Below are 26,905 nucleotides of genomic sequence, written 5' to 3'. Positions count from 1 at the left end.
ATCTTGGACATAGAATTCCTCAGAGATCTCCTGGGGATCTTTCGCCATGGTGTTTCCTCCCTCTGCGTGAAATTTCCTTCTGCATGCAGAGAAAGATGGAGACCTCTGGGGCTGAGGTGGAGCCACACGATGCTTTGCCTCACATGGGTGTGTCGGGGAGGAATAACTCCCTCTTTCCCTGGCTCAAAGTGATCGTAGTAAATGGTACTTTTTCCAGTGTGTGGAATCTCATAGGGTGGGAGCGGTGGGAGTACACGAAGGCTGCGAGTTCCCATGCTGATGCTGGCATAGGGTTAAGAGTGTATGTTGGGTGTGTGTGAGTGTGTGTGGCTTGCGCATTGAAACTGAGACCACAGAGGCCATGTGTTGGTTTTCTCTCTGAACTGGAAATGCTTGCAAAATTACCCTTTATCACCTGCTGAAAATGGGTATCATTTTGCTCCTCCCTTGGTGACCACTAGTTTCTTTCCTGTGCTGACTGAAGTCACATCTACACACACCATGCTCATTTACAGCACATGGTTTCCCCCAAAAGAATCCTGGGAGCTGTAGTTTGTCCGAAAGAAGGTGGCGCCTGATGCAAATGAGCCTGATTCTGTGAGCCTCAGCAAAGTGAGTAGGAGCTTTTAAAAATTAATAAGAGGGAAAGACACACTCCCGGAAAACAAGCTTATATCCCAGCCAGATAAGGACTCCAGGAGTCACCGGACAGCATTTTAAACACCCTCCCTTCCTTTGAGGCTCTTCTAAAGCCCCTCTGAAATCCTGCTGAAGCCATCCAAAACTCCTTGAAGTTATCGAAAACTATTTTGAGGCTAATTACAACGCTCCGAGTTTCCTTCAAACAAAGCCCTCAAATATACGGATGGGACAAAGTCACCCAAATCACAGAGCTACAGTTCCCTCCCTGAGCTACGCCTCCCTGGGCGTAGCGCCCTTAACAAACTCCCAGGATTCTTTGGAGGATGAAGAGTATTCAAACAATGTCAGAACACAAGAAAGAAAGAAGAAGATAACCTAAGCTGAGAATGAGTGAGACAGGGCCTTCCCCGATGCTGTTGGACTCCAACTCCCATCAGCCTCAGCCAGCCAGGCCAATGGTCGAGGATGATGGGAGTTGCAGTCCAACAACATCTGAAGGGCCACACAGGTTCCTTGGTTATTTTCCTCTTTATTATTTGTGTTCCGCAATTGTCTGAATATTTTTCTTTTTCTGCAAGCCTTTAACTATGTTGATGTTTGAATTAGGAGTTGTTGCTTTGCCATTCCAAGTTCTTCTATCCTGTATGATCTAGCTGAGGTTCCTGCATCGCAGGGGGTTGGATTAGATGACCCTTGGGGTTCCCTTCCAAATCTACAGTTCTATAATTCCATGATTCTATTTTTAATTTGGTATGAACTGCTTTTTATATGGGGATTGTTGCTTTCCTTTTTTTCTGTTAGCAGCTTTGAGTCCCTTGGTTTGGAAATAAAAGCGAGGCAGAATTGTTAGTATATGCACTAAATTAAAAGGGTGGTTTTTTCCAATGATTTTTAAAAAATAAAATAATAAGTTCAATTGTTTATTCAATTTATGCATCACTTTACACTGCCAGAAGCAGTTCTGATGTGATTTATAGTGGCAACAGCATGCAAAATATAATATGCTTATTTATTTATTTATTTATTTATTTAATGCAAACTGATGCAGAAATGTGGAGAACTGGAATAAAGGCTGGAAATATGAGAAACTGAGAGGAGCCAAAATTGACAGATTGACCTATCCCATCCAGCTTTGTGTTTTTGGAAACAGGGATCACTCCTTTGTCTCAGAATACTGAGGTGTAACTTGATACCTGCAGAATTTAGCAGAGACTAATCCAGTACGCCTTCAGTCTCTATCTTGGAACTGAGTCTAAATGCAGCTTACATGGCTACAAAATGCAGTCTATTTCTGCTATTATGTCACCTTTAGGCCAATAACTCAAAACCTTGCTTGCTTTTTTGTGACTTTTTGATTAACCTTAATAAATGTATTGCTCCACTGTGGGTTTTGAATTTGTGTTTATTAAGGGATATCAATATCCATTATCTCAAGAAAGCAATAGCATGTTAATGATATCCCTTATAAACAGCGGCTTGGGGGTTACCTAAAGGATGGGACACTTTAAAATTGATTACAGTATTGTTTTTCTGCATCCTGGAATAATAGCGGAACAAGACAGGAGAACTCTTGACAGGAACAATGATGCTGCCATCTAGTGTTCTCTAGTGGAAGAGAAAGCAAGTGTTTTCTCTTCAGGTGAAGGGTAAGACTGCATTGTTGTTTAGTCGTGTCCGACTCTTCGTGACCCCATGGACCAGAGCACGCCAGACACTCCTGTTTCCCACTGAAATGACACCTGACCACTTGCAGTACTTCCTTGGTTGGTGTTCAATGTTGCCATTTGTTGAATCAATACACATTGCAATAACAGAGGGGGACGGGGGGGGGAGGACACTCTTTTGGCTCCAAGGTGGAATTATATGGGGCAGCATTTGCAAGAGCTCTTGGGAACGGTCTGTTGCTCAGTGGCAGAGCATCTCCTTTGCATGCAGAAGGTCACAGGTTCAATCCCTGGCATCTCCCGGTAAGCCTGGGAAAGACTGCAGTTTTGCCCCAAGACTATCTGCTCATCTAAGTAAAAGGTAAAGGGATCCCTGACCATTACGTCCATTCGTGACCGACTCTGGGGTTGCGGAGTTCATCTCGCTTTATTGGCCAAGGGAGCCTGTGTACAGCTTCCAGGTTATGTGGTCAGCATGACTAAGCTGCTTCTGGTGAACCAGAGCAGCACACAGAAACGCCGTTTACCTTCCCGCTGGAGTGGTACCTATTTATCTACTTGCACTTTGACCTGCTTTCAAACTGCTAGGTTGGCAGGAGCAGGGACTGAGCAACAGGAGCTCACCCTGTTGCGGGGATTTGAACCGCCAACCTTCTGATCAACAAGTCCTAGGCTCAGTGGTTTAACCCACAGCGCAACCCGCATCCCTTATTTGCTCATGTATCCCAGGATTATTAACAATGACAAGTAGGGGATCTTCCTGGGACTTGGACAGGTTCCCTGCCATTGAACCAGGACCCCTGTTTCCCCAGAAGCATAAGCTCAGCGGAGAAATAAGTCCAGGACAAAGAAACAGCAACAGATCACTTTACTCCTAACAAGTGTTACCAGTACTAATGAAACATGTGACTGGAGTGAGTTATTTATAAGGAAGAGCTGCAGGAGGCAATGGGCCGTATCCAGCCTTCTCTATCCATTGGAACATGGGCTCTTTCTTGCGCTACCAGAAAGTGAATTTTAATGTTGAACAACAGAGGCATCCCATCCAACAGCTGCACCAGCAGAAACCCATTGCGCAACAGATGACACAATCTATTTCACAGCAATGGTACCAACAGCCTGCTCATGCCTTCTGTTGCTCAGCAGTGTTCCACTGGTGCAAAAAATTTCACCAATAGAACAGGTTTATCACTAAGTATGTCTCTATGTCTGGGGGGGTGGGGTGGGGGAAATCTCAAGTGGGGGAGGCCAAAGAAGGCAGGAATACATATCAAAAGCAACTGTCATGAGAATAATGTAATAATAACATAATAAAGCAACAACTTAATAGCAAATATAACAACATATAGATTGAAAAATCAGTATGATAAATATAATGAGATTGCATTACAAGTATTACACCTCCTGGCAATTGCAAAAATAACAAGGAAGTATGACAGTTTTGCTTTGGTCACAGAAACACCCCTCACAGGTCTCTTGTTGTTTTACTATCCCTCTTGCTTAGGCATCCATGAGAGAGAAATTAAGATGTGAAAAAACAGAATTAGTACTTCCTGTTATCTGGGATGCCTGGTCTCCCTTTAGAGTGGCTGACAGCAGCTGAATGAAAGGCCACAGGAGGAGAGATCCTTTAATTTAACCATAAAATAACATGACTGCTCTCGGTCTGGTGTGTGTGGCTTCTGTGAAGTGCTGAGCCATAAAGAGAACTCATGTTTCTTCCTTACTGGGGACTCTTGTTTGTCATTTTTATAAATCAGTGTTTATAGGTCTAATTATTGTAAATGCAGCAAACGATAAAGGTGACTGTGAATGCAACATCCAATAATGAATTTTGCAGCAAGCCTGCTGAGCTGAAGAAGGCAGCTGGAAGGATGTTATTTTTCTGTATGATAATTATAGATTTGTTTACACCCTTCTCTCCCCCCCCCCTCCTTGTGGCACCAAGACTGGAGTTTCCTCCCAGGTAAGATCTGCTAAGCTCCCTCTTTAGTGGATTAGCAAAGTTTGTTTGTTTTTTTTTAACCAGGTTAGTTTTTAATATATAATCTGCCATTTTAAAAACTTTTAACAACTGTGTTATACGAAATGCAAATTAATGAAATTACTACTATTGTTGTTATATGTTTTTAACACCACCACCACCACCACATTATTAGGGGTATTTTTTCCCTTTTAATGCTATCTGTATGAGCATTTAGTTCTATAATGCTATCCATTAATATTTTATGTGCTGCTAATATATTGTTGTTAATGACGCATTTCTATTCTGATAGATTTTCTTATTTTATTGCAAGTCACTTTGATTGTTTTAACAGAACATCAAATACTAAAAACATAAAACATGTCCACATATATAATATGAAAGTAAGGCTCCAACCCAAGTGGAATAGGTCCCCTTGAACACCTGAAGGAGTGTCTCCACCCCCATCATTCTGCCCAGACACTGAGGTTCGGCTCTGAGGGCCTTCTGGTGGTTCCCTTGCTGTGAGAAGCCAAGTTACAGGGAACCAGGCAGAGGGCCTTCTTGACAGTGGCACCTGCCCTGTGGAACGCCCTCCCACCAAATGTCAAAGAGAAAAACAACTACTATACCAGACTTTTAGAAGACATCTGAAGGCAGCCCTGTTTAGGGAAGCTTTTAATGTTTAATAGACTATTGTATTTTAATATTTTAATATTCTGTTGGAAGCCGCCCAGAGTGGCTGGGGAAACCCCAGCCAGATGGGCGGGGTAGATATAATAAATTATTGTTATTGTTGTTGTTGTTTGATGATGATGATGCCTTCTGAATAAGCATGCATAGAATTTCACTGTCAACTAATCCATTTGTCCTCCGTTATCAACACTATTTTAGAGAGAAACAAGAAGGCAGTTCCCTGTCCTGATGGGTTTACAATTAATAGTTGAGTAGGGTTTTTGAGTAGCGAATTTGACTCAAAATGTAAAATTCTACAAAGCTTTTTAAGGAAACCACAAACCTAATCCCAAAATAGTGATTTAAAGCTTTTTGAGTTGTTTCCGCTGCTTTTTCTATTGTGTTGCCATACATCCAGGTTTTTCCTGACAAAATTCCCCCCTGACACCATTTGTATACCCCAAAACCAGGATATGTTGGGAATTTTCCTGACGTATGGCAAGCCTGTACTTGAGCAAAACACGAATACATGTTCATTTTCCTTCCTGTGTAGGAAAAGCAGAAAGTGGGCAGCAATACTTTGATGAGCCTGTTCTCCACCTATGTTGTTGTCTGTTGTGCCGTGTGTGTGTTCAGATTTGGACCCAGAATTTTCAGGAGGACATTTTGTGGGTTAAAGTCCAGAATCAAAGGCAGGGGTTAACTCTTCCACTTAAGTAACTGTGAGAAACTTTTCAGCACTGAGATCATTAGCGCAGCTCATAATGTTGTCAAAAAGCTGTTTTCCACCACATCAGCATTTGCAGCTAAATGGTCTGCCTTGTCTTCAGCTGCATCAGAAGATTTAAAGGAACACGATTGTTCTCCATCTCTGGCCATCTTACTGCTGAATGCCTGCCATTACAGCATTTGAGAGGGGGCAATTAATACAGAAAAGCAGCAGAAGAGAGTGTTTTGCTTAGCCCATCCCTTGCCTACTGCTCCTCTTGCCCTCTCCCTCAGTCTGTAAGAGAAAAGTGGTGGGTAGGAAATTAACCATTTCTACCAGCAGCAGCCTTGACTCTGACACAGAGGCAGCAGAGCTAGCTGGATCATGAAGACTTGTGGGGCAAGCTATGGAGGCACTGAGCTCAGATCCATCCACAGTGCCCATCAGCAGGGACCCCCTTGATCCAGAGACTCCCAAAACAACGATGCTTGCACCAGACTCTGCTGAAGAGCAGAGTGGCTTGGTGTTTCATGCTTCTTGGTGCTTGCTTGCTTGCTTGCCAGCACAGGCAAAGATGAAGGAGGGGGCTGGGAGAGGTTAGGCCCAAGACTGGAGAAAATGCCTTGTTTGAGTTGTTAGAACAGGTAGTCTGCTTGGCACTATCCAAGCTGCTGGAGTCCTCACCAGCTGTCACTCACAGGCATTTATCATGCCTTCTGACACAATCAGGGCAGGGCAAAAGGTCCTCACATGCATACAAACAAAATTCACTACAATCAACTAAATGCAACCAACCATGCTATGGGCTCTCCAACTTCTAGTACCACCAACAAAATCAGACAGACAGACAAATGAAGAGCCTACCCTCGCAACGCCGACACAAAGCCTCTGCACATATACTAAGCAAAGAATGAAAGCTCATTACCCACCTTCTTTCTCCCTCTTCGCCCCCCAATCCTCTCCACCCTCCAATCTCACAATATGTATGACAGCAGGGTCTCACACCAAATGCAGCTGACCTGTAGAAAGTTGTATGTAACTTTGTTGACTATGAAAATTATTTAATAAAAACTATTTTTTTTAAAAAAAGAGAGCCAGTGTGGTGTAGTGGTTAAGAGCGGTAGTCTCGTAATCTGGGGAACCGGGTTCGCGTCTCCGCTCCTCCACCTGCAGCTGCTGGGTGACCTTGGGCTAGTCACGCTTCTCTGAAATGTCTCAGCCTCACTCACCTCACAGAGTGTTTATTGTGAGGGAAGAAAGGAAGGAGGTTGTGAGCCGCTTTTAGACTCCTTCGGGTAGTGCTAAAGCAGGATATCAAATCCAAACTCTTTTGACCAAACTGCGGGAGGCAGTGGAAGACAGGAGTGCCTGGCGTGCTCTGCTTCATGGGGTCACGAAGAGTCGGACACGACTAAACAACAACAATTTTTTTAAAAGAAGTCACAGGATAGGGAGGACAGGAACATTGCAGCAACCTTCTCCAACCCACAGTTGGTGGGGTTCCCTCCCCACTTTGCTTATTATTGCACTTCCTTAACAACAACAGTTGTTTGGTGACCCTTGTTTGAAGACATGGATCTGCTGCCTTCAAATATGGTTCTTCCCAAGCTAAGGAGCATGTCAGGCAACTGGAGACAGAGGGATTTGCAAACCCCAAACAGTTTTTGTGGCATTCAAATTGCTTCTGACTCTTGTAGTTCTTTACTGAAGCCTCTGGGGTGCAGAAAATCCCTAACGGCCCTCCTCTTTGGGGTGGCAAAAATACAAGCAAATGAAGGCTGCAAATCTTAAATAAACTTAGGGATCATCCACACTTCCATTTGTCTTGTGCCTAGAAAACACAAGTCTGAGCAGTTTTCTGTTTGTCCCATGCTTGTCAGGCATGGGTCCAAGCAGTTTTGTCTTTGCACAGCTTCCGCTCAGAAAACCTGCTATTTAGTGCTATATTGGAACAAAGCACAATCTGCATAAATAAATAAATCCCTATTGCTGTTTGTTCCAATTCAGGGCTGAACCACAGGTTTTCCTGGGAGAAAGCAGTGGGGGAAACAGAAGTTTGGATGAGCCCATTCTGGAGAGGAAGCCCCATAGACTTGCTTAGGATTGAGTTCTATATAACTGGCTATTTTTTTGCCTTTCCTTTAATGTACTGGTCTCCAAGAAACTGCTGTGTAAAGGAGCGAAATCACCCTGCCTAATGGTAAAGTCAACCAGAGCTGTTAAAAAGCGCCACCATCATTGTATACAATGTTTTATAGAGCATCATAAACCAAAAGGCCCCTATCACCAAAGTGAAAGACTGGCAGAATCTAGGCTGGCATCTCTGGAGTTAATATTGCCAATTTCCAAATTCATCTTCAGTCGTTGAGTGTAATAAAAATAAAAACGGTGATCCGAAGGACATACAGCTGATCTAAGCCAGTGTAACTGAATTCCGAGATAACAGACAAGCTTGTTAATATGGGCAGCGATGATCAAACGAGAAGTGATCCAGAGAAATCCTGTGAAGGTTGCTGTGGCCAGAAACTTGTTTGAGCCCCATCATTAAAAACTGAGAACCAGGTCAAACTGAGCAGGAAGCAGAGCAAATGGAAAAAAGTCCATCTTCTTGAAACACAAGCAGAGGAACGTTCTCAAATCCGGCAATAAATATCAGTTTCTCTCTCTCTCTCTTAAGTGTTTGAAATGAAGCAGATAGATGTTGCAAGTGCCAAAGAAAATGTCTTCCTTTTAAAACATTTATTTAATGGGGAAGTTTAGAGAGATATATACTAAAGGGAAAGAGGATAAATTGGCTTAAAGGGTGCCGCTGCGGAAAAGAATATGTGGAGAAAGAAGGGCATCTTTTGATAAGTTGTCAGAAAGAATCGGAGTAAAAGTTGTGAAAGAATTATTATAGTATGAAATAATTTGTTAGGACAGGCAGGGAGTGTGGGGTGGGGAGAAAATGCTGGACAACCAAATTAATACCCAGGGTGGTGGTTGCCAAATTCCTCACTGCCCCGAACCACTTGAAAATTGTTGAGGGCCTTGGAGGAGAACTTAATGCCTGTTGTTTAACAGCTGTCATGTGCAGTGCTAGATGCCAACTTATTTTTTTTATTTAAAAAAATCACATGCAGTTCAAATTTTAATACGATTAAAATACACTTAGAAATAGATAATTTATTACTGTCAAAGACCAGTTCACATAACACAATAAAAACAGTGTTCATTAAGATAAAATATACAATTAGAGCAGATTGCAGCAATAGCTCGTGAGTTAAAATTGAGATACAGTATATACATACACCCGTACAACTGAGATTTGGGCTACCATAAAAATTGACCCTGAGGCGCCCCAAAGGGCGACTTCAGCTCTTCCCTAGTTAGCTATTTTATTCTAGAGGATGATCTGTGCCTACAAATCTGGGCGCAGAATCTGGCTACCAGCCAGGTCGTCTTGTGATCTTTGCCTAAGAGGAGAGAATTAAGTTTAGACTTGTCTGAAAGATTGGCGAGCCTCTTCAACAAAGGATCAATGGTGTCTCTACGAATCTCAGCATAAGAAGGACATCTAAAAAATACATGTTCAGGGCTTCCTATTTCCCCTAATGGGCAGGCTCAAAGTCTCTGTGGGTAAGGGACTCTTCTATAGGAGCCTTCCAGAACCGGTGAGGGCAAGGCTGAGCTTCTAGCAAGAGTGAAAGCCCTTCTTGCGTTTCTGGATGTGAGGAAATAGAGATACCGTATTTTTCGCTCTATAGGACGCACCCGACCATAGGACGCACCATGTTTTAGAGGGGGGAAGAACAAGAAAAAAAAATTCTCCCCCTCTTTGCCCAGTGCGACTTCAGCGAAGCGGCAGGAGGCGCTGTGCAGAGAGGGGGAGAATCCCCCCCGTTTCCCCCCTCTAAAACAAGGTGCCGTTCAAGGTACGTTCAGCCGCCTTCAGGCACCGACCCCTCTCGCTCTCCAGGCTTCAGGTTCCTTTCGACCTGCTCTTTGGGGCTGGCGGGGGGAAGCCCGCCAGCCCCAAAGAGCAGGTCGGGGAGCAGCGGAAAGGCGCGCAGCCTTCCCATTGCTCCGCGAACTTCTCGGGGCTGCCGGGGAAGCCCAGGGCTATGGCTTCTTTAGCCCTGCGCGCGCTCTCCCAGCTGGTGAGGTGGCGCGCGGCTAAAGAGGCTGCTGCCATAGCCGCGCGCCACCTCTCCAGCCGGGAGAGGCTGTGCGCGGCTATGGTAATACCCCCACCTCCCGCAAAAGCCCACAGGAGCCACACACCCTTTTCTGCGCCCTGCCTTCCCGCTGCCCCTTGAGCTTGTGGGGCTGGTGTTGGGGGGAAGCGCAGATTTCCCCCACCGCCAGCCTCAAAGACCAGGTCGGGGAGCAACGCAAAGGCTGCGCGCCACCTTCCCACTGCCCCCTGAGCTTGTGGGGCTGGCAGTGGGCGGAAGTGCTGCATTCCCCCACCGCCAGCCTCAAAGATCCCTGAAGCCTGCAGAGTGCAGCGCAAGTTCCTGCTGCGCTCCGCAGGCTTCGGATTCCTTTTGCTGAACCCGAAGCCTTTGGAGCGCAGCGGGAACTCACACAGTGCTCCGAAGGCTTCAGGCAGCCATCCCTGAAGCCTTTGGAGCGCAGCGCGAGTTCCTGTTGCGCTCCGCAGGCTTCGAGTTCCTTTTGCTGAAGTCGGGAGAGCAAGACTCTCCTGGCTTCAGCGAAAGGAACCTGAAGCCTCTGGAACATGGAGGGAACTCGCGCTGCGCTCCGAAGGCTTCAGGCGGTTATCCCTGAAGCCTGGGGAGTGAGAAGGGTCAGTGTGCAGCAACACCTCTCGCTCTCCAGGCTTCAGCGAAAGCAACGCGAAGCCTCCAGAGCGCGGAACCAGGGCTCGGCTACTAAAATCTGGTTGTGTTTAGAATAATCTTGTGAGTAATATAAAAAATACGAAGCGAGACATTAAGGAGACCCAAAGGAAGAATATGAAGAATAGAGGTTTTGACAAATGGACTACCAAAAACGTGTGAGGCAAACAGTGGAAGTCTTTTAAAAATATTTTAATTAAGATAGATAAGGATATGATGAAAATACATAATTGAACATAAATATAAATTGGAAATGGCTGTGTATAGTGAATACTTATCTACTTTTTAAAATCTCATTCTTGATCTTAATTCTTCCTTTTCTTTATCTTCTTGTTCTTTTCTTTTATATTTTACCTTTCATTTCTTTTCTTTATTGTGAATATTGTTTTTTAGAGGTGCAAATAATTGTAAATATCAGAAGAAGTAAAATGTTTTCTAATTTTCTATTGGTTACATGTATTTTCCTTTTTTTGTATATTTGTGTTTTCTTCTAATTTGTACTCAATAAAATTAATAATAAATAAATAAAGCTCATCACGTGTCCATCTCCTCACCCCACTTGGCGGTGTCAGGCAACTTCATGTTTTGTCACATGAAATCAAGGAACATGGAGGCCTGCAGTAACCGGCCCAGCCTCTGGAAGTGCCGTGTATGGTAGGAGAGACTCCACAGCTGCTTTGATCCCTTCGTATTGCAAGAGGCTCTCTGGTGTCTCATGCTTGAGGAGGGTTTCCACCGCTGCCTGAGCCTCGAGGTAGTTCCGCGAGTTTGTATTCCACGTGATGGAAAACTTCAGCACAGCCTCTGGAAGAAGGGGTTTGGGGAAGACACGTCAGGAAAGAGTGCAAGTTGCAGGCAGCGTGGCCACCTTGAACCAACACACCTCTCTTGCGAAGTGTGGCCAGGTCTGGGCACACATCTGACCTGCGCCTTTCTTCAAGGCAGGGAAGCAAATCCAACACCCCTCCCCACCTACTAGAAACAATTAATGATGGGAGGGGTGACTGAGTTTATTCCAGACTACATGGCTTGCAGGAATGGGTTTTATAATATTTATAAAAGTACAACAACAACAATATGCATTATAATCTTTGCTCTAGTATTACAGAGCTGGTGGAGCTAATTTGAGGCTGTGTACACACCATACATTAAAAGCATTATTGCTTCTCCCCTGTAAGAATCCTGGGAACTGTAGATTACCCTTCTACCGCATAGCTACAATTTGTAGCACCCTTTACAAACTGCAATTCCCAGGATTCTTTGGGAGAAATGTGCTTTTAATGCCTGTTTTTTCCTGCAGCAGGCATGCTCAGCTACCCTCTGGAAGCTCAATCCCACAGAAAGCTGTGAGGGCCACCAACTTGGATGGTTTTATGCAGGAAAGGCTATCAATGGCCACTAGGCACAATGGCTATGCTCTACTTCCACAGTCAGTGGCAGTAACGTTTGTGAATAGTAGTTGCTGGAATATGCAGGAAGGGAATACAGAATGCTCTCGTTTCCACAGGACTCTGGTTGGCCACTGTGAGAACAGGATGCTGGACTAAACAGGCCAATGTGGCCTCATCCAGCAGGCACTTCTTATGTCCTTATGTGGTTCAAGGGTAGAGATTGTGAGAAGGCATCTTCCAAAGCAATCCCACCGCGCAAATAGCTTTGGAGCCTTCTTGCCTCTAGCCTAGCCCTCACCCCTTTTCCTGTTCCCGCTGGAGTCTTCTTTTGCTTGCCACGCCTGCGGGCTCTCTTCCGGCCAATGCTGCCAATGACAGATCTTTAAAACTTGGGGTTGGTGAGATTGGGTAATCACAGCACCTTGCGCCTGCTGGACCTCCTGAGCAGAGCGGGTTGTGTCTTGCTCCTCGTGAAGTAGGGTGAAATGTGAGAAGTGTTGCAAGCCGGTGCAGAGGCAGAAGGTCTGGCCGAGATGGTAGAGAACGGCTTCTCTGTCAGGGGCTTCTTCCTAACCCAGTGGAACACCAGTATCATACGCCTCTTAGATGGGTTGGACATGTTGAAGAAGGTGCTGGAGGACCAAAGTCCAGGGTGACTTCAAAGCAGAGGACGCAGCAGTCATTTCCCTATCAATGATGCCAAATCCAAGCAAATGTTAGCTCCAGTCCTGTTAAATCGATCCAGCAATTATGAATGTTAAATAAGGGATTAATTGCTCAGGCAGTAAGAAAAGACTTTCTATGGCTTTTTAATAGATAGGAGCCCCCAACTACTGCCACTGTTGACAGCCTGTTGCCCCTTCACTCTGCTTGAATGGGTTATGTCACAATGGTTCCTTCATCAGGTGTTTGTGAGCATGAAAATGCTGTTGGGAGTTTCAGCAATGAAGGCTCAGGCATAACATACTGTTTGAAAGTCTGAACATTTCCTCTTTTTTTTATTTAACAAAACTTATAAACCACGTTTATAATTTATATACAAATTATTAGGAGAGTAAGTTAAAAATATACTGTAGTTTATTCACTTATAGGCTAGTTTACATACTTTCTTCCTTCTTATACTTCTATCCCACCTTTCCTCCGCAGAGCATACACACTTCAGCCTACACCTTCTCCATTTTATCCTGACAGCAATATTGTGAAGAAGGCACCTAGGGCATTAGTAAGTCATCCTCTGCAGGAGAGGCAAGCTCTGGAGGCATCTGCAAAGGCCCTGTCATAGTCTGCAAAAAACTAAACAATGTAAGGAACCGGTGAAACCAATGTTTCGTGCACCACATGAGGACACTATTCAGGCCAGAAACGCTGCCAGAGGCCATCGAATTCTAGGGCAAAGCCCTAGGATCACCTGCTAGGCCAGACATAAATGTTTCCAGTGAAATAACAGAGTTGAGGTAGCCCACAGCTTGTTCAGGTAACCCTGCTTGCCCTTTTAGAGGGAAGCACCCCCTCAAAAAACACAAAGTTCTTTAATCACAAATGGGCCAAACTACTGAGCAACGGAATAGTCCAAAACTAGCAGTTTGTTTTGTTTTGTTATAACAATGGCTAAGAGGGGTATATGAACCCTGTCTCCCAGGTCCTACTCCTGCACTCTAGCCACTAAGCCATAATGGCTTGTCTCTAAAATGGCAGTCGCCACTATCAGGGCAAAACAAACTTGAAGAAAATAAACTTGTTCAGAAACAGCATAGTTCAAGAGCATACACAGAGTGCTCATAGTCATTGGAGGCACAGAAAGCCTCTGGCGCCCTCTGTCTGCCTCAGATATACATTAGCAGCAACTGAGCCTGCAAGCAGATACATTCTTAATAGAGAGAGTGAGTCACGTGTCAAAGAGACTTAACCATTAACTGCTACCTGTAGCCGATTTAGGCTTGGAAGTTATGTGCAGGCCGAATAGGCCTCCCTGCGTCTGCTCTTGAGACTCTTAGCCACATAGCAATATTAAAGGAACTCAAAATAGTGCTCCCGCCCAAGGCTAGATTAAAATTTGGCCAACAGCGCTGCACACACTCAAAATAAAGCCAACCTTTGGGGATACTATAAACGAAAGTGATTCCAGCTAAGCTGGGAACAGCCCTGACTAGCCCCACAATTTACAACAGGAGAAATGGGGGAAACCTTTTTGCGAAAGAAAGCCCCTAACGGGGGCTCTCTCCCTACTGGAAAAGGCAAGCCACAGATACAGGGAGAATCTTCCCAAAGGGCAGGGATATGGGGTGGGGTGGGAAATCAAACAGGAGAAAAGGGGAATTAAATTATTTAAGGGACTAGAGAGGATTAAAATGAAGGGGGAAATAAAAAAATATAACCAGACAATGAGAAGATTGCTTCACTGTCCTCCAGACAGTCCAAGTGCTCCATGTGATCCAGCGCAAGCAGTCAAAAGGACGCCCAAAGTTGGGCGTCCAATATTTAAAACCTCTGGCCCCTCCTTCAAAATTGGCAACAAGCAATTCCTCCCAGCGACCCAATTAACCAATTCACTGCCTGGGTCACTCCACAAATCCGCCCAGCAACACTGGGGTGGCTTGTATCCCCCACCTCAACACATGCTCTCTGCTAGGGAGAACACATTTTGTCACGTATAAGAATATGTTAGTTTTATCCTTTGGGATATCTTTATCAAGAATTCCTAGTAGATATGCCTCTGCCTTTTTACTGTGTGATGCCCTTATCATTTTTTTTATCTTGTCGTGGATCATGTCCCAAAAGGTTTTAATCTTTGAGCAAGTCCACCACATGTGGTATAACGTGCCTTTGGTCCTATTACATTTCCAGCATTTATTGTTGTTCATTTTATTCATTTTTGACAATCTGTCAGGTGTTAAGTACCATCTATGATGAATTTTTCTTAGTTCTCCCTTAATAGGTCACACGCTGTAAAATTTATGTTTTTCTCACCCTTACATGGGTTTTGGATATACCGTATTTTTCGCTCTATAGGACGCACTTTTCCCCCTCCAAAATTAAGGGGAAATGTGTGTGTGTCCTATGGAGCGAATGCAGGCTCCTTGGGTTCAGCGATAACAACGCGAAGCCTCCAAAGTGCAGAGGGAGCGCTCCCAGTCCCACCAGGAGATGCTGGGGACTGAACCTGATGCCTTCTGCATGCTAAGCAGTTGTTCTACCACTGAGCTATGGCCCTAGCTCACAATATTGCTGTCAGGATAAAATGGAGAAGGTGGAGGCTGAAGTGTGTATGCTCTGTGGAGGAAAGGTGGGATAGAAGTATAAGAAGGAATAAAGTATGTAAACTAGCCTATAAGTGAATAAACTACAGAATATGATTAACTTACTCTCCTAGTAATTTGTATATAAATTATAAAAGCGGTATATAAATTTTGTTAAATAAAAAAAGAGGAAATATCCAGACTTTCAAACAGTATGTTATGCCTGAGCCTTCATTGCTGAAACTCCCAACAGCATTTTCATGCTCACAAACATCTGATTGTGACATAACCCATTGAAGCAGAGTGAAGGGGCAACAGGCTGTCAACAGTGGCAGTAGTTGGGGGTTTGTTCTAAATTTTGGCCTTGAAGTTTCCAGTTTCTGAGCTTTGGTTTTTTTTCCCAAAAGCAAGAATTTTGGTCTTCTGATATTTATTTTGAGGCATTCCGTCTCACAATAGGCAGCTAATTTTCTTAGTGCTCTTCTAAGCTCTGTGGGGGTTCTGGATAGTATTACCACGTCATCTGCGTAAAGCAGAGCCGTGATGTGCCGGTTTGCTAACTTGGGAGGGTGGAAGTTGAGGTTATGGAGAGTGGTTACCAGGTTATTTAAATAAAAATTAAATAATAAAGGGGCCCAACACCCTATAAGAATAATAATAATTTATTATTTATACCCCACCCATCTGGCTGAGTTTCCCCAGCCAACCTGTTTTGATGGGATCTGTTAAGTGCCCTAGCTGGCTGCACTTGACTCTAAGGGCCGTATTTGAGTGTACTGTGCTACCTGAATACTAGCCTTCTATCGATGGTAGTGGCCCGAAGCTTGTCCCAGAGTCTTGTTCTGGGAACTGAGTCAAAGGCTGCTTTTAGATTAAGAAAGGCTGCATATAGTGAGGCCTGCCCTCCTGACTTATATTTTTCTATAAGGTGTTGTAATTTTAGGCAGTGATCTAGCATGGACCTGCCGGGTCTAAATCCCACTTGTTCTGCTGCCAGAATGTCTTTATCCACTAGCCACTCTGTGGATTTTTCCATCAGGCACTTAGAAATAAAAGATGCAATAAAAATATAACTGAAAGTCAATATGGGTATTTTAATGTGGTGGATGGGCTTGTTATGTTGAACAAAATTCTTTGATATTCAGTGCAATGTTTGTCAAGTCAAGCTGAGTCTTTTTTTTTAAAAAAAACAAACCATTTTTTATTCAGTTTTGCAATTTACATTTATATTCATATTCAAATACTAACCATAAACATAAACATATAGGATTCCCTGAATCTTTAACTTCCCTCCACCCCTTCATGGGTTCTATTGTCAATCTTTTTCAACTGCATCATATAGTTTCTCCATTTTTAAAATTAAAAAATCAATTTTTACCTTAGTTCTTGTTACATTACATTGGTACTCAAACCCCTTGGTTCCTAAACACCGAAAACCCGGAAGTAAGTGTTCCAGTTTTCAAACATTTTTCAAAAGCCGAATGTCTGATACAGCTGTCGGCTATTGTTTCTGGGGCACCTGCACCAATCAAAAGCCGCACCTTGGTTTTTTAACATTTCGGAAGCCAAACGGACTTCCAGAACAGATTAAGTTCGAGAACTAAGGTACCACTGTATCTGGTGCTTTTGTTTTGCTCCTTATTTTCCTTTTGGAGGCTTTTTCGGTTAATTTGTTTTTGTGACTGTGTCGAATCCAGTTCAGCTGATTGTGTGACAGCAGAAATGGATAAAAGCCCCCCACCCAATAATGACTATCATCAGTGCAAGTAATAACTTTTTTTATTTTTATAATCTACAGTACTGTCTTGTTTATTTTATAGTACAGTACAATGATTACTGCTTTCATTTTATGGCTCAACGGTCTCATTAGATAGTAAAATTCATGTTAAATTGCTGTTTTAGTGCCCCCCCCCCCAAAGTCTGGAACAGAATAATCTGTTTTGCATTACTTTCTATGGGAAAGCGCACCTTGGTGTGGGAACGCTTTGGTTTTGGAACAGACTTCCGGAAAGGATTATGTTTGAGAACATAATAATATGTTTGCTGTACATAATAATAGAATTGTAGAGTTGGAAGGGGCTCCAAGGTCATCTAGCTAAACCCCTGTAATACAGGAATCTTTTACTCCATATGAGGCTTGAAAACTATAAGGCATAGGGCATTTTTACTCACTCCAGTGACTTGGACAGGTGAGATAATCCAGGAGAGCCATTTTATTCAAAAGCTGAGATGTAGTAGCTACACCCCGCCCACATGTCACCTCCAGATGCCATTGCTGCTAGTCCGTACAGACGATACAGAACTAAGGTGGGCTTTTGGTCTGCCTTAGCGTAAGGTAGTTGCTACTGTGTTCCCTTCCTGTTGTTCCCACCTGGCAGAGAAGAGGGCGCGCGCCCACTGCCTCTTTGCACGCGCTCTTTGCCTGCCTGCGGCCGGGTAACGGTTGTCCCCAGCGGCGCACCTGCTTCACACCTGTCGCGGCATGGGGGCGGGGCGGGCGGGGGCGAGGCGGGCTCTCTTCCTATTGGTGGCCACAGCAGCGAAGTGATGCTGGCGGAAGACGCGCTCGGGTCTCCGCAGGCAGTGAGCGCATGCGCGGTGGGGTCCTCCCCCCCCCAATCGCCCGGCCCGCCCGACTTCAGATGCGCCTTTGATCTCCTGGTCAGCGCGGGCCGCGCGTTCGAGACCCGTCCGAGGCCGGCGGCGGGCAGGTGCGCTGCGTGGAGGCCTCGTGGGGAGATGGTGTGTCATTGGGCGCTCCCTCGGGGCAAGATCCAGTTCCCCCTTTGCACTGCTGCGGGAGGCCGGACGGGGTGGGCAATGGGCGGATCCCGGCGGGTCAGGTAGATCCCGGCCTTGGTGGTCTTCTCCGAGGGAGGGTGGTTTGATGGTTCGGTTTTCGGGGAGGAGGATGGATGCGCCTTCCTCCCTCCCTCCCAAATGTGGGGGTTCGGGGCCCTCTTGCTGCTTCTGCTGGGGGGGGGGGGAGGGAGTCCCGGGATCCCTGCCCTCGGGTCTAGCCCATTGGGCATAACCGAGACGCTTCCGAGCACACCACTGCCCCCTCCAACCTGCCCTGTTTGCAAAGGGATCCGCCCTTTTAAAATCTAAACTCCCGGAGGCAGGGATGCTTCTGAATGCTGTTTGCTGGAAACCACCGCTGAGCGCTCCTGTTTGCTGGCTTCTCCTAAAGGGCATCTGCTTGGCCTCTGCGTCAGGACAGGATGCAGGACTGCGCGGGGTGGGGGCCTTGGCCTGATCCAGACTCTTAATTTTCATGCTCTTAGCATGACCCACTCTGCCACTTTCCAGTGGAGAGCAGGTAGAGGTAGGTTCCTTGATAAATAAAACGACAATAAAGTAAATCTTTCTGGCTCATCTTAGGGAAAAGAAGGTCTATCACTCTGAGTGAGTGGAGCAGGGGGAGGGAGTGCTGGCCCCCTCTCCCTTGGGGGGGGGGTAGCCTGCACAATGGCAGTGAAGCCATGCCCACAGACCAGTGGCGTAGCGTGGGTTGTCAGCACCCAGGGCAAGGCAAGTAATTTGCACCCCCTAACCCGTGGATTTGCGCCCCCTAACCCTAACCCCCAGATGTTGCGCCTGGTGCGGCCGGCCCCCCCTGCACCCCCATGCTACGCCACTGCCACAGACAGAGCGATGTCAGGGCCTGTGGTTTCCGAAAACCAAATGCTTGCTCATTCTCTGAGCAGAATGCTGTGCTGTTTGTGGGGGCTTTTGCAAAGTGGCAGGTCTGCCCATCAAGAGACAATGTGGGGCGCGAAAGGGACACTTACGCATGAACTGTCCTCCCACCCCACATGGTAACAAGCTGAGTGACCTGCCTTGCCTTTCAGTGATGCTGCTGAGGCGCAGGTGTGACATTGGCCAGGCTGCCCTGGAGGCGGGACTGTTCTCTCCACAGTACAGGTACGCTGCAGGTGGGGGCACTCAGCCAGCCCTCTGCCCTCACTGCTGTGTTCCCTGTCGGCATGGGGCAACCGGCTTACTTTCAGACTGCCTCTGTCTGCCCTGCAGAGTCATCCAGTTTCCAAAGCTGCAATTGCAAACCACAAGCCTACACTGAAGGAGTGGTTAGGAGAACACCACACTGCCTGCCACCCTTTAGCTCTCTGCCCTGAGCTTAGGGGCCAACTCCTAGGGAGTGAGGTGCCTTCGGCCCTCCCCCACAATAAAATAAAGTATTTGAGGGGGCTGGCCCCTCCCCCCAAATTGAATTGGTGTTGCAATTCAAATGTCTTGGGAGTTACCTGCCTGCCTCCAATGTTTTATTCAAATTGGCATCCCTGAAGCAGTGGGAGACCTACATTCTGAGGGCCCTGAAGCTTCAACTTCACAGGCAGCAGCGAGGTCTGCGTAACCACTGTTATCTTCTTCAGTGGGGTTGTTCCATGATAGATCACCACACCTTTACAAAACGTCTGTGCTAACAGCTCTCAAGCTTTGGGATTGTTGAAATATACGCAACAGAAAATTAATCAATTTGAGCCGTGTCACTCAAATCTGGCCTACTATACCCCAAATTTTTAAGCCAAAAGGTCGCTTCTGGGGCCCCTCTGGGATTAAACTTTGTTAGTTTCATAGTAGATCAGCCCTTGCCCTGAGGACATCGGAGGAGCCCTGTTGGATCAGAGGCCTTTTGTCTTCTGGTTCAGCGTTCTGTTGGAATAGTGGCGAGCCAGATTTGCTTTTTTATTTTAGCTCAGCAGCAGGCCCCAGGGCCTGTTCCTGATGGCATCTCTAGGAAGGGCTGGGCATTGTCCCCTGCCTGAAAGCCTGAAGAGCCTTGCTGTCAGTCATGGCAGAACTCAATGGACCAGTCAGTGGTCAGACTCAGTCTAAGTCATTCCTACAAACCCACAAGCAGAATGGTCCCTTCCCCCAACGACTGATATGCAGAAACATGACATCCCTGAATCCTTGTGGAAACCTTCCAGGCAGCATGCAGTCGCATGGGCTGGTAGCCATAGAAAGGCCTTTTTCACATCTGTTGATTTATTGAATCCCTCTTCAAAGCCAGCGGCTGCTGCCACCCCTTGTGGCAATGAGTCCCACAAATTAATAGGCGTATCAAAGAGGTGGAGAACCTCAAGCCCAGGGGGTGAATGCGGCCCTCTGTACCTCTCTGTCTGGCCCTTGGAACTCTCACTAGTGTGTGGAGTGTGTCCTTGACCTCTGGCCATGCCTCTTCCCTGGATGGAGGATAGAGAGCAAAGCAAGGTGTGAGTGTGTGTGTGGAAACAGGCCCACTGCACAAAGGTGAAATTTGCATCTGTTGCTCTGCCAGCTTCTCCCCCTTGGCTCCACCCCTCATTTGCATGCGGCCCTTGGAAAGTTGCCTGGCAGGGATTGTGGCCCTCAATCTGAAAAAGGTCCTCTGCCCCTGGCAGGCACTGTAAGTGCAGGAGTGGCAGGCAGTATTCCTCTCTCTACTGTGGTGGAAGAGAGAGACATACACAGGGGCTCCTTAACAGCTGCCCTCTCACTAATTGAAGGACACTGACAAACTGGAACGTGTCCAGAGGAGGGCAACCAAAATGGTCAAAGGCCTGAAAACGATGCCTTATGAGGAACGGCTAAGGGAGCTGGGCATGTTTAGCCTGGAGAAGAGGAGGTTAAGGGGTGATATGATAGCCATGTTCAAATATATAAAAGGATGTCACATAGAGGAGGGAGAAAGGTTGTTTTCTGCTGCTCTAGAGAAGCGGACACGGAGCAATGGATCCAAACTACAAGAAAGAAGATTCCACCTAAACATTAGGAAGAACTTCCTGACAGTAAGAGCTGTTTGACAGTGGAATTTGCTGCCAAGGAGTGTGGTGGAGTCTCCTGCTTTGGAGGTCTTTAAGCAGAGGCTTGACAACCATATGTCAGGAGTGCTCTGATGGTGTTTCCTGCTTGGCAGGGGGTTGGACTCGATGGCCCTTGTGGTCTCTTCCAACTCTATGATTCTATGATTCTATGATTCTATGATTCTATTCTAATGGAGGCTGCCTTTTCCCTTTAGACCTCTCCTCTGCTGCCATGAGTGGAAAGTCACTGCTGCTGAAGGTGATCCTCCTGGGCGATGGCGGCGTTGGGAAGAGCTCCCTCATGAACCGCTACGTCACCAACAAGTTTGACTCGCAGGCCTTCCACACCATTGGGGTTGAGTTCCTCAACCGGGACCTGGAGGTGGATGGGCGCTTCGTGACGCTCCAGATCTGGGACACAGCTGGGCAGGAGCGCTTCAAGAGCCTGCGGACCCCTTTCTACCGGGGGGCTGACTGCTGTCTGCTGACCTTCAGTGTGGATGACCGGCAGAGCTTCGACAACCTGGGCCACTGGCAGAAGGAGTTCATCTGTTATGCCAACGTGAAGGACCCTGACCACTTCCCCTTTGTGGTTCTGGGCAACAAGGTGGACAAGTTGGAGAGGCAGGTGACCTCTGAAGAGGCCCAGGCCTGGTGCATGGAGCACGGCAACTACCCCTACCTGGAGACGAGTGCCAAGGACGACACCAACGTGGCTGTGGCCTTTGAGGAAGCTGTGCGGCAGGTGTTGGCCATGGAGGAGCAGCTGGAGCACTGTGTGCTGGGCCATGCGGTTGACCTGCATACCAGTAGCAAGGCAGGCTCTTCCTGCTGCTGAGAGAAGCCAAGGGGGAGGGGAGGGGGAGGGCGCATCCTGGAACAGTAGATGCCAGGTGTGGGGGTCCTCAGGCTGCAGTCAGAGTGGGAGGCAGAGGGCTTTGAGAAGAGGACAGCTGGAAGGTCTCGTTCCTGCACCATTGCATACCTAACCCACTGAGCAGTGTCCAGATCAAGGGATGTAATAGTTCCACTCTATTCTGCCTTAGTCAGACCACACCTGGAGTCCTGTATCCAGTTCTGGGCACCACAATTTAAGCTGGAATGTGTGTAGGGGAGGGCAACCAAGATGATCAAGGGTCTGGAAACTAAGCCTCATGAGGAACGGTTGAGGGAACTGGGTATGTTTAGCCTGGATAAGAGGAGACTGAGAGGAGATATGATAGCCATCTTCAAACATCCCAAGGGCTGACACATGGAAGATGGAGCAAGCTTGCTTTTTCCTGCTCCTGCGAGCAGGACTCAAACCATTGGTTTCAAGTTACAATAAAGGAGATTCTGACTAAACATCAGGAAGGACTTCCTGACAGTAAGAGCTGTTCATTAGTAGAACGGTCTCCCTCAGGAGGTTGTGGATTCTCCTTCCTTGGAGGTGTTTTAAGCAGAGATTGGCTGACTGTCTGTCACGGGAGCTTTAGTTGAGATTCTTGCATTGCAGGGGGTTGGGCTAGATGACACTTCAGGTCCCTTCCAACTCTATGATTCTATGAGCAAATCCCAAAGCCTTGTTTAGAGGAAAGTAGGCACCCATACTTCTCTGTCTGTCCCGATATTGGCTCTCCCTGGTTCTCAGGCCAGGATGGGGCCATTGCTACCTGGAACCTGCTTAACTGGAGATGCCGCTGCCAGATGTTTTGCCCTGCAGAGTTCTGCTTGCAAAGCAGCTGCAGCCTTATTTCAGCACTTTGTTGCTGGGGCTTCCAGGGAGAGTGAAGGTTTGCAGCAAAAGTTGCAAGGTGTCCACAATAAGCTGGGAAATGCAGCTGTTGGCTTCTTGCTACCCTTTCTGGATATAGCTGCCAAAGTGGTGGGGCTGAGAAGAGAGTGGGAAGTTTACTGCGCAGGAACCCTCCATGACCTTGATTGGGAGGAGGCTGCAAATGCTTGGGGGACGGAGGGGGAAAGACATGCTGGAGGTCTGCGAGGGGAATCTCATGGGCTGGAATCAGTGCCTGGGAGGGGCGACACTCAGTTGTGAGTACGGTCGCCTGCTTGTTGCTTGGCAGTGCAGCAAAGTGAGTGTTAGCAGGGAGTTGCTTGCAGACAGAACAGAACAGTCCAGCCTGCACAAACAGAGATTCTTGTCTGCCCATGAAAACCAATTGCTTTTGCTCTCCATCCTGTTGTGGGAAGTAGCACTGTGTCTCACCCTCCCTGAGACATCTGTGACAGAAGCTCACTAGCTCCAAGCCACGCCCAAGTGGCCACACTGCAGTCACGTGAAGAGGAAGAAGGCCCAAGGGGGACTGTGTGCAGCTGCAGGTGCAAATGCTGCAGCCTCACTTGATCGCTCTGTTGCTCCCAGATGTAGAGGCGCCTCTTCCAATCTCTTGCTGCAGCTGCGTCATGTGTCTAGCCTAGGTTTTGACACTGCATTAGGGTTTCCATATTTCTAAAAAGTAAAAACCAGGACACCCTGAAAGTTGTTGGGCTTTTTTTTATAGGAAGACCCCAAAGCGCCAGCTTTCAGAACCGCCCCCCAACGTCAATTCAGCCTTTGAAATCCCAGTAATGTCTGGGAAAATCTGGACGTATGGCAGCCATACACTGGATGGAGCTTCTGTTGTCGCTTCCCGCACAGGGTGGACTGTCAAGTGTTGATGGCAAATGAGGAATTGCAGCCCCTCTGGACTGTCTTCTGCAACATGTTTTTGACACAATAATAGTGCATTAGGGGTGGCTATATTCTGGAATGTCCACACCTAATCCTGCTTTATTAGCTCCTCTGCGATGCTTCCCCAATGTTATGGCAATATTGTTGCTGGAGGGGCTATAGTGCAGCCAAAGTGGGACAAAATAGGATATAAAAAGTGACACAGTTCCAACAGAAAGTTACGAGACCACGCATAAACTGGAAACAAATCAGTGTGTCTACTTCAAAACCTTTGTAGGTGCTAAGGATATTGAAAGTGGGCTTATGTATAACTGCCTTGATACTATCATGAGCACAAGTTGCATGGCAGGGGATTGGACCTGATGACCCTTAGGGTCCCCAATTCTACAACTCTACAATTCTTCGAAATCATCACAAATGCACAAATGGAAAAGACATTGAGTAGCTGCCTCAGAGCACTTAGAGGGTGCCACAAGTTTCTCTGCACTGTGTGGCATCAGAAATGCTAATCATGTCTCTGGCTGGAGCAAGGCTCAAGATCTGTGTCACCCAGAGACAGGGATACCCCCGCCCTGAGCACAGGCAAGCAATCTCCAATGCCTGCTGCTGCTGCTGCGACACTTGAACTTCTGGGGGCTGCTCTTGGTTAGGTTGTAGAACAGGGTGGAGAAATGCACACATGTGCGCGCACACACAAAACCCAAACTGTGACCCATAAATCAGCCAGCTTGAGACTTTGCCCCTGGCACATTGCTGGGTTCCCATCAGTTCCCATTTCCTCCATTCTGCTGTCACAGAGCAGAGCGATGCATGTCTTCCCGCTTCTCCTGTCCTGGGGGGAGCATTTCCCCACCAGAGTTCCCAGCTCAGTGCTGAGGGTTAAGGCCATGAAGGGCCTTGTTATGGTCACTTCACACTAGGTGCTAATAGGCTGTGCTCGCTTGAGAGCTGTTAATCTGATGTTCTCCATGCTTAATGCCACTCTGCCATGAAATGTGGAGCAATAGGTGGGCAACCTCTGCAGGGACTCCTGGGAAGGGGAACCCTTCATTCCACAGAAAAATATGCCTGCAAGGGCAAAGCTGCCACTTTGGGGTGGGGTGGGGTTTGGCTGGCAGCGCTGAGCCCCCAGATGCCTTCCAGTAGTGAGTGGGAAATGCAGGCCACTAAAAGACCACCTGCCTTTCTTTTCTACTTGGTAGCCTGCCTTTTTCTGCCGGTTGGTGTTTTACAGCTGCCAGCCAGCAAAACTGCCACCTGAAGTGGCAAGGACCCCATGCATGTCCTTGCATAGACCGTGTGGGCTATCCCTTGACATGCACTGCCCCCAGGCTACATCTGCAAAAGGAGGAAGCAAGCCTGGATAGCTCAGTTGGTCAGAGCGTGGTGCTAATAACCCCAAGGTTGCAGGTTCAATTCCAGTATTGGACAGTTGCATATTCCTGCATTGCAGGGGGTTTGACTAGATGACCCTCAGGGTCCCTTCCAACTCTATGATTCTATGAGTAGCTGTGGGGCTGTTCTGAGTCTCACAGGGAAGACCCTGGAGGTGGAGGTCAATGCATGTAGGCAGATGAGCTTCATGCCAAGTGAATTGGATGGTGCATAAGAATGACACCACTTAAAGCCTGAAATGTATCTTGCAGCACCTGTAGTGAACTAGATGCTTACATTTATGTTACAGGCCAATGTTTTGTTTGTTGGACCTGCATTTTTAAAAAAAAAATGAAAAGGAGACTTCTGGCAATGACTCATTTCAAAGCGCAGCCGGTTACCTCCTCGAAGGGCGAGTTTTCCCTTTGCAGTCTTCCCACCTGCTTGCTTCAACTGCCTGACTGGTTATCCTCCAGCACTCCAAAGGATTAGGAAATGTAAAAAGGCCAAACTGTCATGTATTTAAGCCAATAAAACATGGATGTATTAATAAAAGGAACAATCATTTCCATTTTGTCTCTAACACAAACAAGCAGTGTGGCAAAGCTGCCTTTGAATTTGCCAGCAGGTGTTTAGAAACCCTGTGCGGAGACCTCTAATGGGAGGGGGCTTGGCTCACTGAGACCCACCTTGAGGAGCCATGCAGGCTATAGAACCATCAGAAGTGACACAGGTCCTACTGGCAACACCTAAGATTCTGCTACCTTTCCTTATGTCACCCATCTTGCCTCTTGGGGCTAAAGAGTTTCCAGGTGCATTTGTGCCTTAATAAGATCAAGGAGAAATCACTTCGGATTTCACCCCCAGGGAGAGGAACCAGAAGGAGAAGGACTAGCAGCCTGAAGCCCTGAGGGGAGCGCTCTTGGTCAATACGAGTCCTCTATGATTCTATAATACAGTTCAAGGGCAAATGCACACCTGGAAGGTGACATCCAGCTGCTCCTTCTCACCCTCTTTTCCTGGCTAAACCCTCTTCATTCTGCACAGCGACCAAAGGCAAAAAAGGCATTGCAGTCACTCTGTCACTCAGCTAGTTTGCACCATTGTGCCTTTATTCCTGGGAAGGGTTTCATTCCAGGGTCCAACTAGGCTAGGGCATGGCAGGGTGGGTGGAATCTCTGGACATGTTCCATTGGGTGGGGATCTCTTGGGGGCTGGATGAATGCAATGGGTGGGAGCAGAGTCCAAAGTGGGTAGAGTTTGCAGGATGGCGTAGCTCACTAGCTCAGTGGCAGACCTACATTTGGGGGCCCCTGAAGCTCAAATTGTTATGGGGGGCCCTTTGCAATCAGCAATGAAGTCTTGGTAACCCCTGTGACCTTCTTTAATGGGGTTGTTCCATGGCAGATCACCACATTTGTTTTTTAAAAAATAACTCCTACTACTCATATTTTGATTTAAAATGACTGTCCTGGATTATGTCACCTGTCCAAGTCACTGGGGTGAATAAAAATGCCCTATGACTTATAGTTTCCAAGCCCCACGTTGGGCAAAATATTCCTGCATTGCAGGGGGTTGGACTAGATGACCCGCGGGGTCCCTTCAATTTCTACCATTTATGATTCTATAATTATTTTTTCCAGTTATTTCTAGCAACATATTCACATCCAGTTTCATCACCTGAGAACTTCCTTGATTTTCTGGAGACGATATGCAGAAAGAATTTACCGGTAAGTGCCCTTCAGCCGAATAGCCAACTTACCACCTTGGGTCTCCAACTGTTTTTGGACTACAACTCCCATCACTCACCTTTCCTTTCGTCTTCTGTGAGAAAGCGTGAGCAGGCACTGAAAGTGTTAAGGAGCGAGCGACACTGAAGTCGGCTGCAAGGCTCTCTTATCAGTTCTTGGATGACTAACTAATTGT

General features: G+C 46.8%; 2 protein-coding genes across 9 annotated transcripts in view; one reads left to right on the top strand and one right to left on the bottom strand.

Moving 5' to 3' along the window:
• Positions 1-17,393, bottom strand: part of TNMD (tenomodulin) — a 37,540-nt gene extending 20,147 nt beyond the window's left edge. The window contains exon 1 of one of the 2 annotated variants that reach the window (XM_082208618.1): positions 17,297-17,393. Coding sequence is in view for 1 of the 2 variants with exons in the window: in XM_082208617.1 (XP_082064743.1) it covers positions 1-48 (48 nt within the window). In the remaining variant the exon portion in view is untranslated. Of the gene's footprint in view, positions 990-17,296 lie in introns of those variants that run through there. The other variant, XM_082208617.1, reaches the window with a different exon arrangement.
• On the top strand, positions 580-25,445 carry LOC309524182 (ras-related protein Rab-9B). 7 transcript variants are annotated; one of them, XM_082208628.1, is made up of 3 exons: positions 17,688-17,866; positions 18,979-19,051; positions 21,150-25,445. In XM_082208628.1, exon 3 carries the CDS (start codon positions 21,167-21,169, stop codon positions 21,770-21,772), a length of 606 nt encoding a protein of 201 aa, XP_082064754.1. In that variant the 5' UTR covers positions 17,688-17,866; positions 18,979-19,051; positions 21,150-21,166; the 3' UTR covers positions 21,773-25,445. The 7 variants fall into 7 exon arrangements, 6 of the variants coding, with proteins under 6 accessions (XP_082064756.1, XP_082064754.1, XP_082064753.1 ...); XR_014215830.1 differs by lacking the exons at positions 17,688-17,866; positions 18,979-19,051; positions 21,150-25,445 and adding exons at positions 580-612; positions 7,815-8,588; XM_082208630.1 differs by lacking the exons at positions 17,688-17,866; positions 18,979-19,051 and adding an exon at positions 592-612.
• The last annotated feature ends 1,460 nt before the right edge of the window (positions 25,446-26,905 follow it).

Source organism: Podarcis vaucheri, assembly GCF_965113315.1.
Source record: "Podarcis vaucheri genome assembly, chromosome: Z".
NCBI classification, from domain to species: domain Eukaryota; kingdom Metazoa; phylum Chordata; class Lepidosauria; order Squamata; family Lacertidae; genus Podarcis; species Podarcis vaucheri.
This window is presented reverse-complemented; position numbering and strand designations above follow the sequence as displayed.